Source organism: Gorilla gorilla, chromosome 14 (assembly GCF_029281585.2).
Source record: "Gorilla gorilla gorilla isolate KB3781 chromosome 14, NHGRI_mGorGor1-v2.1_pri, whole genome shotgun sequence".
Taxonomy (NCBI): domain Eukaryota; kingdom Metazoa; phylum Chordata; class Mammalia; order Primates; family Hominidae; genus Gorilla; species Gorilla gorilla.
The window spans coordinates 56,585,926-56,610,959 of NC_073238.2; the positions used below are offsets into that span (position 1 = coordinate 56,585,926).

Genomic DNA, 25,034 nt, shown 5'->3' on the forward strand with positions numbered 1-25,034 from the left:
TGAGGAAGCTCCTTATGATTTTTAAGTTCATTGTAATCTGGTTTTCAGTTTTGCTTATTTCAGGTTTTCATATTTAGTTGGTGCTATTCACACACTGGTTACATCATTAAGTGTCTGGAACATTCCTAGGTTCCAATTTTGGAACAGTTAGCTGGCAGAGTCTCCACGGTAATTTTTCTAACATGCGTGACAGCATGCAAAACATCCCATAGACCAGGTATCCTTAGACATAGAGTAAACTGAAATTATTTTATAAACAGTATATTTACTTTCAAATGTTACTTGGGTGAATCTTTCTGTTAAACATAGTTTAGAAGATACACATAAATATTATATGTTTAAAGTCAGTTTATTCCATGGATTTAAATTAATTTCCAAAAAGTTTTGTTCAAAAATAATTTCACCATTTCATTCTTTTCCTATAGGAATGAACATTACTGTGCTAAGGAGCCAGTGTGATGCTGCTTCCCAGACGGTTACTGGTCATCATTTAGAAACCCATGATTTAAAGATTCTCATTAACTCTGGACAGCAGAAGTCATTGGCTAAACCCTCAACTTCCTCAGTGAATGTCCTGGGACATAAAGAACTATCTTCTGTGAAAACTTCAGTCACAACATCAATTTCAGAGCCTTGGACCCAAAGGAGTTTCTATAGGTCATCTAATGCTTCAGATAAAGATAGTGATTTACAGAAAACATTTTTTTCGTCTTCTCCTGCCTACTCATCTGAATCAGAATGTTCAAGTCCAAGTCCTGTTATTTTCTTGGATGAAGAGGGATATCAAAAAAGCTTAAAAGCAAAACTTGAGCTGCCTAAAATTCCTGTGATGAAAGATGATATAGAGGATTCAGACTCAGAAGTAAGTGAGTTTTTTGATAGTTTTGATCAGTTTGATGAACTAGAACAAACTTTAGAGACTTGCCTGTTTAACAAAGATCCCGTCATAGGGAAGTCATCGCAGAGGAAAGGGCACAAACATGGAAAGTCATGTATGAATCCTCAAAAATTCAAGTTTGATCGTCCAGCTCTCCCAGCTAATGTTAGAAAGCCAACTCCTCGTAAACCAGAATCTCCATATGGTAACCTGTGTGATGCTCCGGATTCTCCTCGCCCAGTGAAGGCATCAAGGGAAGATAGTGGTTTATTTAGTCCTATTCGATCCTCTGCTTTTAGTCCTCTTGGAGGCTGTACTCCAGCTGAATGTTTTTGCCAAACAGATATTGGTGGAGACAGGATTCATGAAAATCATGATTCTGTTTATTACACCTATGAAGACTATGCAAAAAGCATTTCATGTGAAGTACTAGGCTCAGTTCTTCGTACCCACCATACTAATGCCCTATCAAATATTAACAGTATTAAACATGGAGAAAATAAAACTGTAACTTTTAAGCATGGAAACCTTGATCAAAAAAATAAATCTAAAAATAAATCCTTAATGATTAAAGATAGCATTCAAAAATTTGCAGCAGATCTTGTGGAAAAAAGTTTTGGCAGTGCATTTAAAGACTTACAGAAAGGAGTCTCTTCATGTACCAATGCTTTGTGCCACTTAGCCATCAAATTGACATCATCTGTTTTGCAGATGGCATTTGATGAGCTGAGAAGGCAGTGTGCATTTTCACTAAAAGAACGTGCCATTAGTGGCCTGGCTAACTTTTTGGTGAGTGAAGCTTTATCAAATGCCTTAAAAGATTTACAGTATGTAAAGAAGCAGATATTCACAAACACAGTTGCTAGGTTTGCTGCAGATCTTGCTGAAGAGCTTGTTTTTGAAGGCATCATGGAGGTGTGTCAGTTTTCATATCCTCAAACGCCTGCATCTCCACAGTGTGGGTCGTTTGACTTTGAAGACAAAGTAGTGAAGTCGTATGCAAAAGATTTGTCTGAATCTGTAATACAGGAAGCGTTCATTGAGCTATCACAAGTTGATGTGACCTTTACAACAAAGGCAGCAGTTAGTGTCTCTACGGATAATATCAAGTATGTGAGTGCAGAAAGTGTAGTGCCATCGACACAGGCTGTCACGTTTTCCCCTTCTTTTCACAATCAAGCAATTATGGTGACAAAACCAGTGCAGGAATATAAAAAGGAATACACAGTGCAGCAGGCCTTGTTTTGTACTTCTGGAATTGTTACTTCTATACCAGTGCCCTTGGCAGGAAGTGCCCTTCTCCCATATCATATTTCATCTACTGCATGTCAGGCCAAGGCTCATCTGTCATCTGATGATAGTAATTCAAATGGTGATTCTGCCGAAGTGCATATTGCCACAAAAAACAGAGAAGAAAAAGCAGCTTGTCTCAGAAATATTTGTTTACCTTCAGAACACAATCCAGGTAATCAGAATGATTTTAAACCAACTAATGATGATATTGAAATGCAGAGTTCCTCAAAATTACCAAATGATCCTGCAATTATTAGCAACTTTTCTGCAGCAGTGGTGCATACGATAGTAAATGAAACTTTAGAGTCAATGACATCATTGGAAGTTACAAAAATGGTTGATGAACGTACAGATTATTTAACTAAATCTATAAAGGAGAAAACCCCTCCATTTTCCCACTGTGATCAGGCAGTGCTGCAATGCAGTGAAGCTAGTAGCAATAAGGACATGTTTGCTGACCGGTTATCTAAATCGATTATTAAACATTCCATAGATAAGAGCAAATCAGTGATCCCAAATATAGATAAAAATGCAGTATACAAGGAAAGCTTGCCTGTTTCTGGAGAAGAATCACAGTTGACACCAGAAAAGTCTCCCAAATTTCCTGACTCTCAAAATCACTTAACTCACTGCTCACTTTCAGCTGCAAAGGATTGTGTTCCAGAATGTAAAGTTTCTATGGTTCATGGATCCTCCCTAGAGACACTGCCATCTTGTCCAGCTGTGACAGGTCAGAAATCTGACTTGAAGGAATCTGCTAAGGATCAACCACTGAAAAAGCATAACTTGAATAATACATCGCTTGAGGCCTTGTCTTTTGGACAGGAAAACCCCTTTCCTCATTCACATACTTTCTCATCTACAGCACTTACCTGTGTAGATGGGTTGCATGTGGAAGATAAACAGAAAGTCAGAGACGGAAATGTAATACCTGATACTCCTCCATCAACTCCTCTAGTACCATCCAAGGCTAGTTCTGAATGGGATATCAAGAAGTTAACTAAAAAGCTCAAGGGAGAATTAGCCAAAGAGTTTGCACCTGCTACACCACCTTCTACTCCACACAACTCGTCTGTTGGTAGTTTGTCTGAGAATGAACAAAATACTATAGAAAAAGAAGAGTTCATGTTGAAACTCATGCGATCTCTTTCTGAAGAAGTTGAGAGTAGTGAAAGTGGAGAGCTCCCAGAAGTGGATGTGAAGTCGGAGCACTCAGGGAAGAAGGTTCAGTTTGCAGAAGCATTAGCTACACACATCCTTTCTCTTGCAACTGAAATGGCAGCTTCCCATTTAGATAATAAAATAATTCAAGAACCCAAGGTTAAAAACCCTTGCTTAAATGTGCAAAGTCAAAGAAGTGTGTCGCCTACTTTTTTAAACCCCTCAGATGAAAATTTGAAAACATTATGCAATTTTGCAGGTGATCTGGCAGCAGAAGTCATTACAGAAGCTGAGAAAATAGCAAAAGTCCAAAATTGTATGCTTTTCAAGCAAAAGAAGAACAGTTGTTATGTTGATGGTGACCAAGATTATAAAGTAGAAGAGAAGTTGGATATAGAGGCTGTAGTGCACCCAAGAGAAGTGGATCCATTTATTCTTTCATTACCACCAAGTTCTTGTATGTCAGGTCTGATGTATAAGTATCCCAGCTGTGAAAGTGTGACAGATGAATATGCAGGTCACATTATTCAGATACTAAAACAGGAAGGTGGTAATAGTGAGTTGATAATGGATCAATATGCCAATAGGCTTGCCTACCGATCTGTTAAATCAGGATTACAGGAAGCAGCTAAGACAACCAAAGTGCAGTGCAACTCAAGAATGTTCCCTGTGCCAAGTTCACAAGTGAAAACAAACAAGGAACTGTTAATGTTTTCAAACAAAGAGCACCACCAAGAAGCAGACAAAAAGAGACAAAGTAAAAGAAATGAAGGTTACTTTTGTAAAAATCAAACTTGTGAAAGGACCCTGGATCCATATAGAAATGAGGTCTCTGAATTGTATAGTTTTTCAACCTCTCTCGTTCACAGCATAACAAAAGATGCTAAGGAAGAGCTGACAGCCTCTCTAGTTGGCCTACCAAAATCCTTAACAGATTCTTGCTTGTTTGAAAAATCTGGATGTGAAGAAGATAATGAGTGTCACATTACACCAGAATTGCCTAAGTCTCTTCAGCCTTCCTCACAAAATCACAGATTTTACCACAGCACTGGCAGTTTAAATGGATATGGTTGTGGAGACAATGTTGTTCAAGCTGTAGAACAGTATGCCAAAAAAGTAGTGGATGACACTCTAGAGCTAACTCTAGGATCTACAGTGTTGCGAGTGTCTGAGACCACAAAATCAGCAGACAGGGTCACTTATGCAGAAAAGTTGTCACCTCTTACAGGTCAAGCTTGCAGATATTGTGACCTTAAAGAACTCCACAATTGCACTGGAAATTCATCTCAGCACTTTTTCAGACAGGGTTCTCTTGCCAGTAGTAAGCCAGCTTCTAATCCAAAATTTAGCAGCCGCTATCAGAAATCTAGGATTTTTCATCTCAGTGTCCCTCAGATTCATGTTAATCTTGATAAGAAGGCAGTGCTTGCTGAGAAGATAGTTGCTGAAGCCATTGAAAAAGCTGAGCGAGAGCTGAGCAGTACCAGCCTGGCAGCTGACAGTGGGATCGGACAGGAGGGTGCCAGCTTTGCTGAAAGCCTTGCCACAGAAATCATGACAGCAGCTGTCACAAATGTTGGGCATGCTGTTAGCAGGTAAGTTTCACGTTTCTTTTGGTTGTTAATGATAAATGAAAAAGATAAATGTGATCCTATATGTCTTAGGTCCTGTTCATAAAGGAATGATTATTTTTAACCCTACATAAACAAAGGTTTTCCCTGTTGCATTTATGTATTGTTTCATATCCTACACATGACTTTAATATATTTTGGTCTCCTGATCCCTTTTGAGGGAAGGTGTTATCCATTTACAGAGCTGGAAAATGAGGGTTGGAGAAAATAATCACCTTATCCAAGTTCATAGAGCTATGAAGTAGGTAAAGTTGAATTAAATAAATAGCTAGAGAATTTTATATAGTAGTCCCCCCTTATTCTCAATTTTGCTTTCCTCAATCTGAAAATGTTAAATGGAAAATTCCAGAAATAAGCGATTCGTAAGTTTTAAGTTGCATGTTCTGAGTAGCATGATGAAATCTCACACCATCTCACTCAGGATGTGAATTACCCCTTTATCCAGTTTATCCGCACTACATGTGCTGTTCACCTGTTAGTCACTTAGAAGGTATCTCAGTTATCAGTTCCACAAACCTGGTATGTACAGGGCTTGATGCTATCTGCAGTTTCAGACATCCACTGGGTGTCTTAGATCATATCCCCCATGGATAAGGGGGGACTATTCTGTAGTAAATGTAGAATATTACTATATTAATTTACTATTCTGAGATTAAATTTTTGTACATCTTTCTTCATTCACAAGGGTAAGTTTTCTTATAAAGACCATGGTTAAACTACTCTGAAGAAGAAAGTGAAAATTCTTTACATACTTACACCATTTCTCTTGATTGGTTCACAATCTTAAGAGGACAGTTCTTTCTGGTAGTCCTACAGTGTCCTGTTTTTCAGTAGCTATCTCTTGTGCTCAGTGATCCTTTTTTTTTTTTTTTTTGAGATGGAGTCTCGCACTGTTGCCCAGGCTGGAGTGCAGTGGCACAATCTCAGCTCACTGCAACCTTTGCCTCCCGGGTTCAAGCGATTCTTGTGCCTCAGCCTCCCTAGTAGCTGGGATTACAGGCACCCACTACCACGCCCAGCTAATTTTTGTATTTTTAGTAGAGACAGGGTTTCACCAAGTTGGCCAGGCTGGTCTCGAACTCCTGACCTCAGGTGATCTGCCCACCTCAGCTTCCCAAAGTGCTGGGATCACAGGCGTGAGCCACTGCAACCAGCCATGCTCAGTGATTCTTTAATAACAACTTAGTTACAGTTTTTCACTTTAAACCTTCTTTGTCCCTGAGAAGATATCAGGATCAACTTGTGTTATTAGTTGATGGGATGATATTTGTAAGTCCTGCTTGAAAGAGAAAATGCTTTAAGTTGAGGTGGAATTTAATTGAGTCACATGATATTCCAGATTTTTTAGTAGCTTCTGTTAAAGCCATGACATGGTCTGCCTCTTTTCTTATCCATCTTAAAATAGGGAGATATAGCTTGGCCAGGATTCTTGAATCCAATTGCTCCATAGCGTCTACTTGAGATGAGAGATGCTGTAGGTTTCTGGTGAACTAGGAGAGGTCTCTATTTGCCCTAATCAGGCAGCCTTCTTTCTCCTAGACCAGGGGTTGGCAAACTACAGTCTGTGGGCCAATGTGGCCTACTGGTTGTTTTTGTATGGACTGCAAGCTAAGAACAGATTTCATGTTTTTTTTTAATGGTTGAAAAAAATCAAATGATATTTTGTGATGTGGAAATTATATGAAATTCAAATTTCAGTATTTATAAATAAAGTTTTATTGGGACACAACCATGCTCATTCAATTACACATTTCTGTGGCTGCCTTTGTGCTATAATGGCAGAGTTGAGTAGTTGGGACAGAGGCTGTATGACCAGCAGTGCCTATGTACTTCCTGTTTGGCCTGTATTAGTTCATTTTCACACTGCTATAAAGATACCACCTGAGACTAATTTATAAACAAAGGAGGTTTAATTGACTCACAGTTCTGCATGGCTGGGAAAGCCTCAGGAGACTTACAGTCATGGCACAAGGCAAAGGGGAAGCAAGTGTTTTCTTCACAAGGCAGCAGGAGAGAGAGAGAAGGGGGAGCTGCCAGACACTTTTAAAACCATCAGCTCTCATGAGAACTCCCTCACTGTCATGAGAACAGCATGGAGGAAGCCGCCCTCATGATCCAATCACCTCCCACCGGGTCCCTCCCTGGGGGTTACAATTTGAGATGAGATTTGGGTAGGGACATAGAGCCAAACCATATCATGGCCTCTTATAGAAAACAATTGCGAACCTCTGTCCTAGATCCACATTTTCTTTTTCACTACATACCAGTTCCTAGTATGATAATAAACATAATAAATGGTTAATAAATATTCTCATGAATAGGTAATAAATTAGGCCTTTTTACAATTGAAATAATTTTCCTCATACAGGTTGCTTCAGGCTATTTTACTTTTTACTCCTCCTCAGTTCAGTCCTGTCTGCCCTACGGACCCATCCATCCCCCTTTCCTCCCACCCTCGGGAAGAAAAGAGACTGTCCTCTAAAGTTTTTAAGACATCACTCTCAGGGGCTAGCAAATGCCTTTGTTATTGATTTTCTCAGTAATTTCCACTTTTCCTTCTTAGAGTTCGGTGAGTAGATAGCCCCTGAAGTTCTTCCTGTAAGCCAGTGCTGTCCAATTTCAGCTTTTTATTAAGGCTGGAGTAATTCTTTTCCTGCTTCTCTTCTTAATAATTGTGCTAGGGTTCTGTAAATACTGACTAAGGAAAGCTGACTCTAGTGTGTAGAGTTTACGTTTAACGTTTTTTATTTCTAAAGTTAAATTTGTCTTTCAAGCTTGAAAGGAGATTCATTCAGATGGATTATTCTTTAAGGTATTATTTCACCTGATGTCCCTTTTTGTTTGATTCATGAACATGACCATAAATATTTCACAAACTATAATGAACAGAGAGGTGGCATGTGAATGCAATTGGGAAATTATGTGATAGTACAGTTTTATTCATTTTTGTTTGTTGTTGTTTGTTTGTAGAGATGAGATCTCACTATGTTGCTCAGGCTGATCTTGAATTCCTGAGCTCAAGCAATCCTCCTGCCCTAGCCTCCCAAAGTGCTGAGATTGCAAGCATGAGCCACTGTGCCTGGCTGATAGTGCATTTTTAGCCAACAAAACGATTATATTCTGAGCTATCATTCCGAGCCAAAATAACCTCACAGTCATTATAAACTCTTCTCTGGACCTCATCCTTTGGGTCATTTCAGCCAAAAACCATGAGAATGTGGCACATATTAGGAAAAGTATTCAAAAAAACAAAGTAATAATCTATCAATGGTTCAGAACTATAATGTGCCTATGCTTGGAATGCTCAGTATCATTCTGTATCTTACAAAATTAGAATAGCTGAAAAAATGGGGGGCAATTCAGGGGCTATTCTCAGGATAGCACTAGGGATATGGAAGTAAGTAAAACAGGCAAAAATCTGCATTCTCTTGGAGCTTATGTTATAGTGGAATAAGACAGTAGGTAAGTAAAATATATAGTATGTCACATAGTGATAAGTGCTTTGGGGGAAAAATAAAGCAAGGTAGGGAGTTAGGGAGTTAGAGAGTGCTGGTGGTGACAGTGGCGGTGGCCATTAGGGCTGGTTTACAGTTTTGGATAGGTAGCAGGGGAAACAATACTGGCAAAGTGATACTTGAGCCAAAAACCAAAGGTGAAATGAGAATAAGTCATGTGGGAGTCACCGAGAACAGATTTCCAGGCCTAGGGGTGGGACTGTGCGTGTTTGGGAAACAAAAGAGAGGCTTGTGTTGCTGAAGTGGGAGGAGTGGGCCAGGGAGAACAGTGGGAGTTCAGATGGTTGTTATAAGAGGGGACAGGCAGTATGTTTTAAGGATTTGGGCTCTTTGGCTTGGTGGGAAGCCATTGGAAGGTTTTGATCAGAAGACTGACATTTTTTCTTTTTATGAAAACATCACTTTGAACTACTTTGTTGAACATAAAATGTAGTGGGACAATTAAAATAGTTGAGCAGTGAATGGACTTTCTTGTGATGATGGAATAAAAGTATAAATGCCTCTTATTGAGAAAAATGAAAGGGGTTATGATCTATGTTCAAAATCTTGAAGAGATTTGGTTAGTTTGAATACAGGCTTGATCGACAATACTAGAATTTCTTGAATGACTTTTTTGTTCTTAAAGCCAGAAAGCGACTCCTTTAACATAAATAAAAGTACTGTTTTACAAAGCAGATGATAACTTAGGAACTTGTACTGCCCCATGGTATCTCAGTTGAAAAATGAACTGCTTTAAGTAGAATTTAGAGAAATAATGCCCTAGGGATAGATCCATTGTAGATTACAAAGTAAGTTATGGCTGTTGGTGGGTACCTCAGTTAACTTTGAAATTAATACGCTATCCTACAGTCTCTGTTGGCAGACTCAAATAAAGGATTACATGAGCCACTGGTCTGATTCCGAATACCATTTCTTGTTTTTATCATCTTTATCATCAAATTGATAGTCTTGTAAGTTCAGAATCTGGGATGCTTTCAATTTGATTTTTTTTCTTTTTTTCTTCTTTTTAGTTCAAAAGAAATAGAAGACTTTCAGTCAACCGAGTCTGTTGGTAGCCAGCAGATGAACCTCAGTTTTGGTGATGACAGCACTGGTAGCTGGTCCAATTTAAGTTTTGAAGATGAACACCAAGATGAAAGCAGCAGTTTTCATCATCTAAGTGAAAGGTAACTACACTTTTGCGTATAATTGTGTAATTTAGGTCCTCAGATCTTAGAAGTGAGCTATAAATTTACATTATTATTTAAAAATTCTAAATTTGAAAATATGCTATTGCTTTCAAAATGTATTTTATTATTCACAATGTATTTCTAATTGTTTTTAACACTTATTTAATACAGTAAGTAGCCCAGCTAATTTTATTGGGGTGTGCCAATAGTTGATTTGAAAAATATTGCATACATTTAATTTTATGCCTTTTAAGCTTCTCCCAAACTTTTTATGAACTTCTGAGGAAATTTTTTTTTTTTTCACTTTAAAAAGGGTCCTTTTTTTTCTTTAAAGAACAAGAAAAAGGACAGGTATCTGTAAAAGGCATCAAAGTAGCCCTGTACTTTTCCTGACATTAGTTAAAATAGTATCTTTTTGGTGGGGCGAGGGTCCTTGCTTGTCCTGCTGTTAGGAACAAAATGACCTGGAACACTTATGCTTGAATGATTGAAAATACGTAAGTCAAAGCCATTATAAAAACGTGATTTTGTATAGCACAAGGCACTTACCTCATATATAACTTTTCTTAGTTAACTTTGTTCATAACAGTGGTGTTTGAAATATTTTATTAATTATGAGACAGTTGTTTCTTATAGTCTTAACCTCTACCTAAAGGCATTTCTGACTAACCTATAAAATTCTATAAACTCTTTATCCACATTAACTGATAACTGGAAATAATAGATACCATTTGTAGCAGAGTCTTGAGGGAGGAAAGGGTTCTCAGCATATTGCTGGTTTCAGGCATGTGTGGAAAGGACCTGTGAACCATCCGTTGAACTTAGACCCTGGAAATGGCAAACTAGGTGTGGGAGGGAAGGCAACTCTTGGAAAAGGGAATGAGGTAGCATAAGGAAAGGAAATGGCTTTTCACCTGATAGAACACTTCATCTCGGAGAGTTTTGTTTGATGCTTGGATTAACCTGGAAATATTAATATTTTTGTAAAGTATATTTTGTCATAGTTTATTATGGTGCTATATAAACCACCAATATTTCTTAAAATCTAGGTTCAAAAAGACAGTGTTTAAAACTGGTAGAAGCAAGTGGGGGCAATGTCACAAATCATGATTTGGCCCTTTTCTATAACTTTATCTAGAAAAGGATACTAACATTTAGTTTCTTCTCTCATTTTGAGAAACACAGGCTTCTAGGATTTCAGTGGGGTTGACAGTGTTGCCTAGGAAATCCTGGTGTTAAAATGGGAGATTGAGGTGTGGGTAGAGGCTAGCAGCATTAAGAGGACTTGTAGTCAGTTGAACAACTCTGTGCTGAATATTATCTAATTTGATGAGAAAAAGGAGTCGTCTTACCGGTTTCTGTCCTTGGTTCTGTCCTCCTTAGCATTATTTATTAATGATGTGGAATACTCATTTGTGGATGATGATTCAACACAGGCTGAAAAAAGAATCTCATTAACAGAACAAAGGTTAAAAAGACCAAATCAGGCTGAGGTTAAAATAATTATGTTTAACATGGATAAATGCATTTATCCAGAAATTAGGCTCAGAAAATTAATGATTAATATTTGAACTTAAGTGGGGAGCAAACCTGGCTTGATGGCATTTTGTCAGAAAAAGACCTGTGTTTCCATTGACCAAAGTTGTAATGTGACTTAATGTAATGCTGCGTGGCATTAAGGTTCTGGCACAGAGAAAAAGCGGGGCTCATCCAGGATTGGTGGTGTGCTTGTTGCATATACAGTGTCCAGGGTCTCACCTCCAGAGATGAAGATTTATGAAGTCAGTGTAGGGTCCTGAGAATCTGCATGCTTGATAAGCATCACAGATGATTTCAGTGCAGGTGATTCAGAGACCTCACTTGAAAATATATTGATTTACAAGATATGTTGCATCTGTTGATGACAATTGCTATCTATACTGTTCTTTTCTGCTACAGAGATCAAGGTAGGAGATAAAGACTTCGGCGATTTGGGCTGGGCGCGGTGATTCATGCCTGTAATCCCGGAACTCTGGGAAGCCAATGGTGGGGGGGGTGGATCACTTGAGGTCAGGAGTTCAAGACCAGCCTGGGCAACATGGTGAAACCCCGTCTCTACCAAAAATACAAAAATTAGCCAGGCATGGTGGCAGGCACCTGTAATCCCAGCTACTTGGAACGCTAAGGCAGGAGAATTGCTTGAACCCGGGAGGCGGAGATTGCAGCGAGCTGAGATTGTGCCACTGTACTCCATCCTGGGCGACAGAGACAGACTCCGTCAAAAAAAAAAAAAAAAAGACTTTGGCAATTTGAAAACACCTTGCAGTTTCATTATAAGCAGGAAGTTCAGTGGAGGGCAACAACTAAAAAACACACTAATTTCAGATTTTCAAAAGTGTTTAGGAGGATTATATAATTATTTGATGAGAAAAGAACTGGACTCTGTCTGTGACTGTCTTAAATATTTAGGTAGTTTGTTATTCTCTTAGGAATTATGAATTAGATTAGGTTAAGGGATGGGGCCAGATTTGCAGAATGTTTCAGATAATTTTTGTGAGATGTATCACAATCGAGACCAGTCTTGATATGGCTAAAAGCTGCAATAAAGCATTGCAGTACTGGACCACTGTAGTACTTATACCAACTGGTTGGAGTACTCCTGTGCTAGACATAGGAAATATGAAAAGACATAAAAGAAAGTGATGGAAGCAGGGTAGTGTTTCAAGAGTGAAGTAGGAAAACTCTTAAGTGAAGAAATTAAGTTTTTTAAATGTTGGGTTAATACAGGGTGATCATACTTCCCACTTAGGATAGTTTGGCTTATTTCTGCTGTTCTGTTGTAATTATTAACGGTGAGGTCTTTAAAAAAGTGTCCTGGTTAGATGAAAAATGTATACAGTCACCTAGTTAGAAGTGGCATTTGATGAAGAATGACTTCAAATACCCATTTGGAGGCACAAAGAGGGAGGAGGGATAAGGTTAGAGGGAATTTGAATTTTTAGTCTTTACTTCGTTTAGCTGTTTTTTTTAATGTTTATGTAATAGGTAGGTGATGGATTTTTATTATTAAGTGGAAGAATCTGTGTGATGGGTAGAAAAATTTTATATTTTTTTTGTTATAATCATTCTATTAATAGAAGTAAATAGAGTGTTTGAGATGATTTTCTTTTTCTCCTTTGCTCACAGCTGTCTGTCCATTCTTTATTTGTATATTTTCTTATTTTTAGTTTATCTGACAATGAACTACATGGGTTGTAACAGTTTTATAATAGAGCTATATTTGTTTGAACATGTTAAAAAGACCCTGCTCAGTTTTAACTTTTACTCTCTAATACATTATGATTTGTGACAGTTTGATCATGTTAGAGTGAATATAACTATGCAAATTATTTGAGATTGCTTGGAAGTTTTTTAGAACTTGAAGTAATCACCTTTTTTTGGTAACCATACCAACATTTACTGATGTACATAAAATGATTTTATGTTTACTTTTTTAGAACCAAAATTTTGGTTTGTATAAATATTACTTTTTATAATTGCCTAGCCTAATATTGGGAAAAATAGCTGCTTATCACTGCAAACTAATTTGCTTACTAATGTTTAATAATTAGAAATGATTAGAATTTTTAAATTGCATGCTGATGGTTTTAATCTGAAAATTTGAATGTAATTTTATTTCTGAACATGGTTGCTTTTTTAAAAAATTGCTTTGCTGCAGTTTTAGAAAGTAGTTGCTTTCTTCTTCAGTTGATTAGGTAGTGTAAGACATTATCTGTATGTGGCATTTGTGACTGGCCAACTAGACAAGTGTAATGCTTGATTAAGCCTTGGCTATTCTAGCTGTATTCTGAAGAAAATGTTTGTTATTTGCCATCTACTGAATTATACATAATATATGAAATGAAGATAATTGACATAATAGTATTTTAAAATCTGAGAACATGTTTTGCCCAAATAGTTAGAAAAGGTCTGTTTGGGACTATGTCTTTACAGAGTCTTCCATCCCATCTCCCCCCAACATCCCCTCACCCATACCTGTCACTGTTTTGCACTATCTAAAGACCTGAGAGAATGTTAACCTGTTTTTTTTAACTTTATCCAAATTGAAAGGTATTGGCATTTCACAAATTATAGTTCAAGATTGGTCCTAAGACATTAATTTTTCTGTGAAACTTATTACTTCATGCATTCATTTGCTGTCCTAAAAGTCATTCTGTTAATCTGTAAAATATAAGTTTAGATAATTTTCATGATTATTGAGAAGAAGGAAAAAACTCCCAAATCTCTGAACTTGTCAGGCACCTTTTAGCATAGGAGTGATGGCCAATCTCCTCTCTGGATGTTCCCCTTCATTGTGGCAGCTTCAGAACATCTGCCGTTATCAAGGACAGAAGCTGTTCCAAGGAAACAAAGGTCTTTTCTACTATTCATTTTCTAGTTCAGCTCTGTTCTTTTCTTCCTCTGGCAGTAATGGTAACAGCAGTAGCTGGAGCAGTCTTGGTTTAGAAGGAGATTTGTATGAGGACAATTTATCCTTTCCAACATCAGACAGGTTGGTCCAGTCTAGAAACTTAAAAACTGATGAGTCTGTCACCACTAATGCATGATGTCATATTCTTCAAAGAATGTGGGTTACAGTGCCAGTATGTATCAACCTGCTTTTCTCCTATATTTTGACATGATTCTGCTTGATGAATTCACATCTAATGAAAAACTTCAACTATGCTAAGATATGACTGACATCTAATTGCAAAATGTGTCACTGTTATGCATGTGTTGCTCTGCTTGCTATTTTTCATTCTACCAATTATTTCATTCAAAAGAGCTTGCTTCCTACAGGATTTCTGTTGGGTTTTTTTGTTATGTTTTATTTTTGTATGTGATTTTATTTTATATATAAGAAAAGTATAGGTAAAAAGTGTTTTTACTGTATTAAAAATATATATAAATTGCATCAGCTAAACCATTAACAAATTATTCCTGGCATTTTGTAATATTCAAATGCTACATTAAATTAGTAGACTATTTCAACTTTAAATGATTTTAAATTGAATATTATGAAATTACATGGCACGATATATCATGGTAAGGTAGGATTTCTTGGTTTTGATAACTTTAGGGATCATTTGCAATTCAGATTTTAACATGAAATGATGTGAGAAGCAAAGCTTCCTTTTTTAATTGTCATTTCTCCCCTTTCTAAATGTCATAAGTCATATTGTAACATTCATTCATTACCACATTTTTAAGAATTTGTTTTGATACCATTATTAATTAAATTTTTTTTGTAACTGCTTCTGCTATTTTATTCATAAGTGATGGACCAGATGATAAAGATGAAGAGCATGAGGACGAAGTAGAAGGTAATTTGATTTGTTTTTCAAAGTGTTGGCATGTCTTTTGTATAAGGTTTCCTAGAAGAGTCTTTATGCATTTTCATCAGATAGGCTCTAGGTTATCAGTGTAAAACATTATAAATCAGGGTATTCTTGAACTAATTTTGTTTGTCCACTTTTAGATCCTTCGTTGAGTAGTTTTATTTGATTGCTACACTAATGAAATTGTCATTGGTGTAAAGAAATACTGGGCAGGCACGGTGGCTTACGCCTATAATCCCAGCATTTTGGGTGGCTGAGGTGGGTGGATCGCATGAGGCCAGGAATTCGAGACCAGCCTGGCCAACATGGTGAAACCCCATCTCTACTGAAAATGCAAAAATTAGCTGGGCATGGTGGCGGGCACCTGTAATCCCAGCTATTTGAGAGGCTGAGGCGCAGGATTTGCTTGAACCTGGGAGGCAGAGGTTGCAGTGAGCCGAGATCATGCCACTGCACTCCAGCCTGGGTAACAGAGCCAGAGACTCTGACTCAAAAAAAAAAAAAAAAAAAAAGGAATACTTTATGAGAATTATTTGACTATTTGAGAGAAATTAATTACAGTCTCTCTACCTAATTATTTTCAAAATACAAAAGCTAAAATTCTTACTCATGTTATAAGACAATTTATTATAACTATGGCATATTATTTTCATAATATTTTCCTTCCAAACTGGTAACTTGTAGAACCAGGGTTTCATGTCAAACTTACGTGAGTCAGTAAGTAATATTTTTACTTACCTTGTTTTCTAAAAGATATTTCTAAATTAATTCTTCTTCCCTCCCCCAGTTCCAGTGCTTCACTCACGCATACACATATTTGAAGAAAATACTCAGATCCTTCCTTAATGAACATAGTTCCAAGTATGTCAATACTAGATGTCATTGGCCACAGAGTTTTGGACCATAGTTTGTAATCCTTAATTCATGTTAGAGTATCTGAGTTTACTCATCTGAGTGAATTTAGAAACTTTACTTTGAAGCTGAGTTTTCATTATATTCAGGTGGTGGTTGAATTTTTTTCTGAAAGTCTAATTTTTTTCTTAATTTTGAAAATACCAATAATGTCTTCCATAAAGTGCACTTATAAAAGTATTTGTACTCTTTGAGATATTTGTTTTTGGACTAGTGATGTTTTAAAAATTGCTTCTCTAGAAGCAGGCAAACAGAAAATAGCTAAAAAGAATTTCTCGAAATTTACTTTATGACACCTGAATTTTCAGTTAGTTTAACACCTTGTTTAGGGAAGTCACATCCCAGTTTTTAAGCTGTAATCTTCAGACTTAAGATTATTATTTTTTAGTTTTAATGCCTCTGTAAGTAGACATTCTTTATATAAGGCTTCTAGAAGTCAGTTTTTCTCATCAGATATAAAGTCGAGATGGGGCAATATTTTTAGTGTTATTGATATTTGATATTGATATTCCCCACTGCAATATTTGTTTCATTCTTCTTCACTAAAAAAGTGTTGACTTTGTTTATAAAAGTTATGCCTTTTCTCAAGTAACATCTGTGAACAGTTATTCTAAAGGCTATACATCGTATAAATGCATGTGGTTAAGTATTCTCTAATGAACTAGCGATTGTTTAACTAGCTTTACTGAGGAATGATTAAGAAAAAAGAAGATACAAGTTAATGTAAATATGAAATTTATCTTGAAAAAGATTACTTTTGGCACTAACCAGGCTGTTAAGGATTTCTTTTGTAGTTGGTAGAAATCAGGAGATTAATTATATGTTGATATGTCATTACTGAGTTTTTGAGATTATAGGTATTTCTCATTATATAGAAAGTTACAGCCAACTTTAAATTTGTTAGAGATTGGTAAATTAGGAGCTAGATTGGTCTGGATTTATAGAAAGATTCAAAATTATGGAAATCCCAAGGCAACAAACTTATTTTTAAAAAAAAAAATTTTGTAGTTGCAGGATGTCAGTCCCTCCCCTTTTCACTAATGGTTAGAGACTTCTCTAAAGAGAGAGCCGTTTGGAGGTTCTTGTAGGCAAGGCAACCAGGAGTCCTGAACTGAGAAAACACCAGCAGTGCAAAGAAGCAGTGGGGTGATTAGCTTCTAGCCCCCTGAACTCCTCAGGATTGCAGAAAGGCCCAGAGACCATGCCTTGTACCCTGGTATGCCAAACCTATTTTTGATTGAGAGTGTTGGAGAGAGGGGAGGGAAAAGACAATACATTTATTTTTAGAGAGTAATGTGGACCAAATCTTTTTAATTAAAAATTAGGGACCAACACAACTCCTAAAAATAATTAATAGTGGTCTAGAATGGCCTGCAAGCTGTAGCAGAGAATCAGAGACATCTGTCAACAACCTTCCATTACTGGTACATATTGGCATGATGTCTGCCAGCATGCCCTGGTGCTCACCTCTTGTGGTGTGTGTTAAGGGGTGGAGGGGTCCTGGTCTCAGCACTCCTTGTTGCTCAGGTATCATTAAGCAGCAGGAATGTTAAACGCATGATATTGGCCCATAAGTCATTATTTCCATCAAGAGAGATGGATCCCTCTTTGTGATGAAAACATAATTATCATAAAAAAAGAAAATAAATTTGAGATAATCTTGAGACTAGAAGTATACTAGAAAATTCCCTGATCTGGCTTTTGGGTGTAAGTGGTTGCATAGGGCATTTCCCCCCACTTTTGTCTGAAGAATGAGAGATTAAGAGCATGGAGCCAGACTGCCTGTGTAAATGTCCTGGCTCAGCCACCTCCCCACTGGAAGACTCTGGGGCTCTCTTTGCCTCAGATCTCTCACCTGTAGAATGGAGACAATAATAGTTTCTACCTCATAGAGTGGTTGTGAGGATTAAAGGAGTTTGTACATATAAAGAGCTTAGAACAATACTTAGGATGGAATATGTGCTGCACAAATGTTGCTGCTCTTCTTTATTTGAGATTTCTGTTTTTTTGTGGGGTTTTGTTTGTTTTTTGGGACAGAGTCTTGCTCTGTTGCCCAGGCTGGGTGGTGCAATCTCGGATCACTGCAACCCCTGCCTCCTGGGTTCCAGCGATTCTTGTGTCACAGCCTCCTGAGTAGCTGGGACTACAGGCATGTGCCACCATGCCTGGCCGGATTTTGTATTTTTAGTAGTGCTCGGGTTTCACCATGTTGGGCAGGTTGGTCTCGAACTCTTGGCCTCAAGCGATCTGCCCACGTCGGCCTCCCAGGGTGCTGGGATTACAGGCCTGAGCCACCATGCCCAGCCTCATTTTTATTTTTATTGTAATGATAGCTTTATAGTTTTATTTTCTCTCTAACCCACTGGTCATAATTTATATCAAATTATGGCATTTATAGAACTTGAATTCAGTATGTTAAAATGGTGTTTTATATTTTCGCAATCAATAAATGATCAAAGTTATTCCTTTGTTTTACATTATTTTGCCCTTTAAAAGTTTTAGTTGAGGTTATGGCGTGGTTAGAAAAAGATGGATATTTTTTTCACCATTCATTAGAATCCTAAGAACCAGAAAATATTTGTATCTACTTGACAACCAGAGTATTGAGAGTTAAATTGATGAGTTTTACTTTATATTGTTTACATTTAAATATTAGGTTTGGGGCAAGATGGAAAGACACTGCTAATTACGAATATTGACATGGAGCCATGCACGGTAGACCCCCAGCTAAGGATTATTCTTCAATGGCTCATTGCCTCTGAGGCTGAAGTTGCAGAACTTTATTTTCATGACTCTGCAAATAAGGAGTTTATGCTAGTAAGTACCTACCTTACACAGTGTGAGGATACATTTAACAGTATATGATGTTCTTGTCATGTGGTTGGTCTAACAAGATGCCTGGTGATGGTTAAATTCTTAGGCTGTAGTGTCCAACAGTTTGGGTTCAGACATCAGCTCTGCCACTTTCTAGCAGTATAACCAGAGGCAGGTTCACCAGTCTGTCTCATTGCCCCTAACTGCACTATGCAAATGAATATAGAATCTACCTTACAGGGGTTTATGAGGATTAAATATAATGTTAAAAAAATGCTTGGTCTAATGCCTGGCATAACACTAAGCTCTCAAAGGTAGATGCTATTAATAAGCATTGTGTGTGTTCCTATGAAAAAATTGAATTATTCTCTGTATTTGATTCGTAATTGTACCTAATGATTAATATATGTTTCTCTGATAATCCAGTTTCATTTGTATGAGCAGCTGTCATAATTAAAAGCCAATAAAAGTTTAAACAAGATGCTTACTATGTGCCAAGTACCTTATTAGTCAAGATTTTCAGTTTACAGTCTTAAGGTTTTTGTTCCATAATTTTCTTTATCAGAACTTTCCTTTTGGTGTGGTAGAAATATTCTAATTGTGGTGTTGGTTGCATTCAGCTTGGAGAACATACTAAAAACCATTGACTAGGACACTTTGGGTGAATTGTATGTTATGTGAATTTTATCTCAATAAAGCTGTTTTTAAAAAGGTTAAGCATATATATGTTACACAAAATTAAAGTAGTTTTTCAGAATTTAACTTACAGATCTTTCAAAACTTAAGAGCTTTTACAGAACTTAGTAGAAAAAGAAATGAACAAAGGCATGTCGTGAGTGGTGACAACAGGATTTATTTAAACCTGTATTTATTTATTTATTTATTTGTTGTTTTGTTGTTGAAACATTAACATTCTTTAACTTAGAAAGCCATGTTTCCATTGAGGCTAGAGTGTGTATTCCAGAAAAATGCCACACTACATGTTGTGGAAGGAAAATCCACATCCTTTTATTGAATTTGACGTTGTCTTTATTATTTTATGTCCCAATTGAGGGTGTGGCAGTTGTATTTAGTTAGGTGAAGAATTTCCTGTAGAAACTCAGCCTCTGCATGTCCACGCAGACTATTTGCTTGGTGAGGTTTGTGGAGCTCTGTCTCCAGCGATCCCAAAGTGTCATTCTCTGGAGGAGATGTGTTTATAAAGGGGAAGAAGGGAAAATGTTTAATTTGGGTAAAGGGGTAGCGGTTTAGAGGGGAAGACCTTGTTATAACTAGGAACGGTATTTAATTGTAAACAGCAGGATTCTTAAGTTTCAGCTAATATTGAAAATAAAAATAAAAGCTTTGTTATAAAATTGTTTTTGGTTAATGTTTGACACATCTTTCTTTCTTAGCTTTCAAAACAATTACAAGAGAAAGGATGGAAAGTGGGAGACCTCCTGCAGGCTGTGCTTCAATACTATGAAGTGATGGAAAAAGCTTCCAGTGAGGAGAGATGCAAGTCGCTGTTTGATTGGCTCTTGGAAAATGCATAGAGCAAACCCCAAACCAGTATATTTTAGTATTTGTTTGGGGAGGGGAACAAGCCAATAAAGATGTTTAGGATAAAATTTGAATAGTGAATATTAACATCGTAAGTCAGTTGGGAGGCAAGTAAATATAGCTTTCTGAGCGCTTTGTGTTATCACTCGGTGTATATAGTTCATACTTTTGTAATCTGTCAAAATACTACCTTCATTTATTCTTCTATACACATGTGTAGTGTGTCAAGACCCTAAGAACATGTATTTGAAGGAAGGTCTAACCAGGGGGTTTTCAGGGGCATTGTCTGACTACATTCTTTTTGTATCCAAATAGTGCTGCTAGAAACTGCACTGAAGTGGCTGAGGATAGGTTCCAGTGATAGAGTTATAATTTTGCTCCTTTGCAAACAAATGGTATCTAATTAATAACTAGTCTGACATCAGAAAATAAAATTGAGGCTGATTTTTAAAAATTTCTAGTAGATTTTTGGCCTTTCTTTCCTGTTTTTAAAAATCAGTTTCATTTTCATATTTCATAGATCAGCTATTGGTAGCTTTTTGATTTCCCCAAACTATTTAATTTCTTAGCAGAAACATTAGTATTTTAGGTTTCTATAAACACTATAAGTGATAGTTTCCCCCATCCTTTCATTGACATTATTTGCCAATGCTGCCAGTCATTCTGGCATGAAAGGTGTGTGTGTGTGTGTGTGTGTGTGTGTGTGTGTGTGTGTGTGTGTAAGGGAGTACTTTAACCTTGCCAGTTTGTTCCCTCTTTTATTTTACTGTTTTCTTTTGAGAAACCCACTGTTAAAATTTGAAAAGGTGCTTTAAAATAAAACGCCTATAAAGATTGTGCAGTAAGAATTTTTATTGACAATTAAAATTTTTTTTGACAATTTTGGGTTCCCAACTTATCTTACAAGTGAAAACTTAAGTTGTAAAACATGTTGAAATTTTAAAAATTAATGTTAATATGGAAATGCATTTAGAGAAGCCCAATAGTTTTTACTGTTGGGTTTTTGAAAAAAACTCTACCAAGAATATGGTGTTTGTTTGTTTATTTGTTTGTTTTTTTTTTTTAGAAAAATTGGGATTTCCCCCCACCCCACCCCACCCAGATAAACTGTATCTACACTGTCTCGTCAAGTTCTCTGACATGATCTTTCTGGGCTCTGCATTTCCTACCAGTTTGTGTCCAGAAACTGCAAGTTGACATGAATAGAGGACCAAGGTTGTGTCTTGCTTTTGTCTCTCTCTTCCCTCCCTGCAACTCTCTCTCCCCTCCTCCCACTCTCTTCCCCCTCCCCCTCCTCCCACTGTCTCTCACCTCCCCCACCCCCCACTCTCTCTCATCTCTCGCTGTGTCTTGTGTATGTGTGGTTGTGTGTGTATTTGGGTGTGTAAATGTTGGTTCTTCCACTACTGGATTTTGTAATCTAGGATAAATCACTTTTTTTGGGGACTTTGATTTTGCTCCATTACATTTTCATTTTTTCTGAGCACTGACTGTTCTGAAAGCTGCACAAAACGGAGAAAGAAGACATAGCGCCTGCCAGGGAATAGGAAATAAGGGCACTTACACATTAATGTGAATTAGTAATTGTGGTATAGAAATGTTTTATAGTGAAAGATTCAAATTTGCTTTTCAAGAAAAATGCCAAAAGCTATTTAAATAATTCGAAGTTACATCGTAGGTTTTGATTTTCCTCAATTTAAGATACAGAAATACAGCAAGCCATAATATAAAGTTTCCTAAAGTTTCTTCAAGTATTTTTTAAGGTAGAGAAATGCAGGAATTGTATAACCAGAATTGTTTCTGCATTTAGCTTTTCAGAACTTGAGATGTGGCAGCACTGGACTGGGTTTTTTTAAATGTTAGGACTAGGAATGTTTGCTCTTGTTAATTATGAATTAATTGATTGTTAAGTTTAGAATGCATTTTTACAAGTATCTATCAAATTGTGTTTAGTAACTTGAGTGTATGCACAAGTTTGATCAACAGCAAAATAGAGTTCTGAATTTCTTTTAAAGTGATGATATATTATTTTGTGAAACTTTGTGTTTGAAAATGTTTATTTCTGTTTATGGTGTAATCATTCTGAGGTGAGGCTTTTCTTATTCTTATTTCATTTGCATTTTGCTAGAGCTGTGCTGAGTTCAGCATTTGCTTATTTAACCACTACATAATGACAGACCAGTTATTAGGTATTAGCATGTGTGGTAATAATAATAGTGGAACTTCACACTTACATCAATTCAGTGCAGGGGCATACAATAAAATATTAAATATTGGCAGATGTGTGAAAAGAAGTGTGAGTTAAAAACATTGAATATTGGCAGGTGTGAAAAGAAGTGTCAAAATTCATATAGAGAAAAGAATTTTGAGTTTAGAGCATTATCTTTTAATTAAGTGTAATCTAAACTTAACTTTCTTTAAAGGCACTTTGTGGTTTTTCCAAAGATGTTCTAGATCTATTTGGTTGCTCTATAGTCAAACAGCTCTTTTGAAGACAACTGTCTTATTTTATTACAAATTGGCCTGACATATTTATACTGTAACATTGTAATATTGCTGTGCTGTACATTTTGGCCCTTACGAAATATGTCTTTTTCAGAACTGTTAAAGTTTTGATGTACATCGAGCTGAATTCTGTTTTTACCAGTTTCAAAACCTTCAAGTGATATGTGGAAAAAAGTGAATGAGACCTCTGATAGGGGGTTTTCAGAACCTTGTTCACACCAAAATGTGACAGTTCTTTCATGTTTTCCTAAACCAAGTTAAAATTACATGTATATTTTGGTGTTAAGGTTGATTTTTAAGATACTTCTGATTTATACAAAAGGAATGTTCCCTTTATAAATCACAGAAGAAAATGACAATATCTGTTGGATATTTGATATAATTTAATGGTGTTATAAAACCTTTAAGAGGATTCATGGTGAATATATGTGATAACATCTTTATACTTTGAAAAATGTTCCACTTACCCTTCAGATATTTGTTGTAAGTTAATTCAATTCTTAATACTTTAATTTTGCTCCAACAAGGGCTTTATGTTGCTGGTAAGAGAATTTATTTACTAAATGCACTATGTATAAAGTGAAAGATAGTTTACTTATCTGACTTTGATATTAGATGGCTGACATTAGTGCACATAATGCAGAGTTTAACCTTGATCCTTCAACAGAGTCCAGATTTAAATGTCTACTTAGTTAATTAGTTAGCTGATATTCTTCCACAATTAATATATTCAATTTCCCATCAGTATATCACTTTAAATTTTATGTTTTTCTAAGGAAACTTTCCACAGAATTTTAAACAACTGATGCATCCATACTCAGGGTGTAGGGAGAATACTTTGCATTTAAAAACCCTGTCCACCTGTCACCAGCACAAGAGAATTAGAGCTTCAGTGAGAATTTAGAAAAATTATACTAAAGTGAGATGCATTTTTTCTCATTTTCAGCAAAACTCCTCTAAGCATTTCCTCATTTACTGTATTCCTGCTCTGAAGATGTGGATACAGAATTAGTCACTCTTGTCACTTTATTTATTTATTGGGTTTTTTTTAACCATCTGTGTACATCCCTTTCATAGGGTAGAGTTCTAGTTCTAGAGGTTCTTATTTTGTTTTTGTTGTAATGTTTGAATACTATTTAATATCCGGTTTTAGTATTGCTGGATTTGCTACCTTTGGTTACTTGTGCAGTGTTAAAAGTAATCCACTTTCTTGTTTAATATACCAGATACATAGCAAAAGCAGCTTGGAATAATTATAGCTGTTTATTTGGCTGTGCTCAGTTACTATATTAAGATCTTGTACTGTGTAACAGTAACTCTTTTTTGCTTTTCAGTAATTTAATATGTTCACTTAACAAAATACGAACTTTGAGATGCACTAAAATTTTGTTTTAGCAGTGGCTCAAAAAATTTCAGAAATTACTTTTGTAATTATTTGCAATTAATTGTTCTTTTATCTTACAATTGTTTAAGCCTGTGATCTTTCTTCTCCCAGCTAACAGTTCTTCAATAAATTTAAGAAATACCTGGTCTTGGTATTCATTCTATAATATCTCATTAACTGCTCTGTACTGAGTGGGACTGCTGTGACAGAAGACCACATAAGAGGACCGAAGTGCTAGATCATGGTTTTGAGAACAAGAGAAGTTAGAAATATTTCCAACTGGACACTAGATTCTACCTACTTATAGATACCCCGAATGCAGACATAGTGACTTAAAAGGCTGGTTGCCCAACCTGTTTTTGCAAAGTAGAATATTATGGTTGCCTTGAATATGAACATGGCTATGAAATTCTTCTGGCCTGGTTTGAACACTCTTTCCATAGTAAGACCATACCTCTGTTAAACCATGTACACAAGATACTTAAAAGCTGCTGGGGTTTTTTTTTTTTTTAATTACTAATGGATCTGACTTTGTCTTAAGAATTTTTTTTCCTTTTAAATAGACCATTTTTAGAGCACTTTTAGGTGCACAGCAAAATTGAGCAGAAAATAAAGAGCTCCCGTATACCCTCTTTCCCCAGCCTCCTTCAGTGTCAACACCCCACAACAGAGTGGGACATTTGTTACAATCTGTGGTCCTACGTTGACACACACACCATTATCATCCAGAGTCCATAGCTGACATTAGAGTTCACTCTTGTGCATTTGTAGGTTTGGACAAATGCATAATTATATGTACATAACTGTAATATCATACAAATAGTTTTACTGTGCCCTATCTTAATGTAATTTAAGCCCAAAAATTAGGAAATGG

At 36.5% G+C, this 25,034-nt stretch overlaps 1 protein-coding gene across 8 annotated transcripts in view; it reads left to right on the forward strand.

The window, feature by feature from the left end:
- The window catches only part of AKAP11 (A-kinase anchoring protein 11), a 47,895-nt gene extending 23,589 nt beyond the window's left edge, over positions 1 to 24,306 (forward strand). For 5 of the 8 annotated variants that reach the window (XM_019039846.4, XM_055360044.2, XM_004054441.5 and 2 more), the window contains 6 exons: positions 426 to 4,926; positions 9,488 to 9,643; positions 14,094 to 14,177; positions 14,942 to 14,988; positions 18,572 to 18,732; positions 20,124 to 24,306. In XM_019039846.4, the coding sequence (XP_018895391.4) occupies positions 426 to 4,926; positions 9,488 to 9,643; positions 14,094 to 14,177; positions 14,942 to 14,988; positions 18,572 to 18,732; positions 20,124 to 20,264 (5,090 nt within the window). In that variant the 3' untranslated portion in view covers positions 20,265 to 24,306. The remainder of the gene's footprint in view (positions 1 to 425; positions 4,927 to 9,487; positions 9,644 to 14,093; positions 14,178 to 14,941; positions 14,989 to 18,571; positions 18,733 to 20,123) is intronic. The other 3 variants (XM_055360046.2, XM_055360049.2, XM_019039847.4) reach the window with 1 other exon arrangement.
- The last annotated feature ends 728 nt before the right edge of the window (positions 24,307 to 25,034 follow it).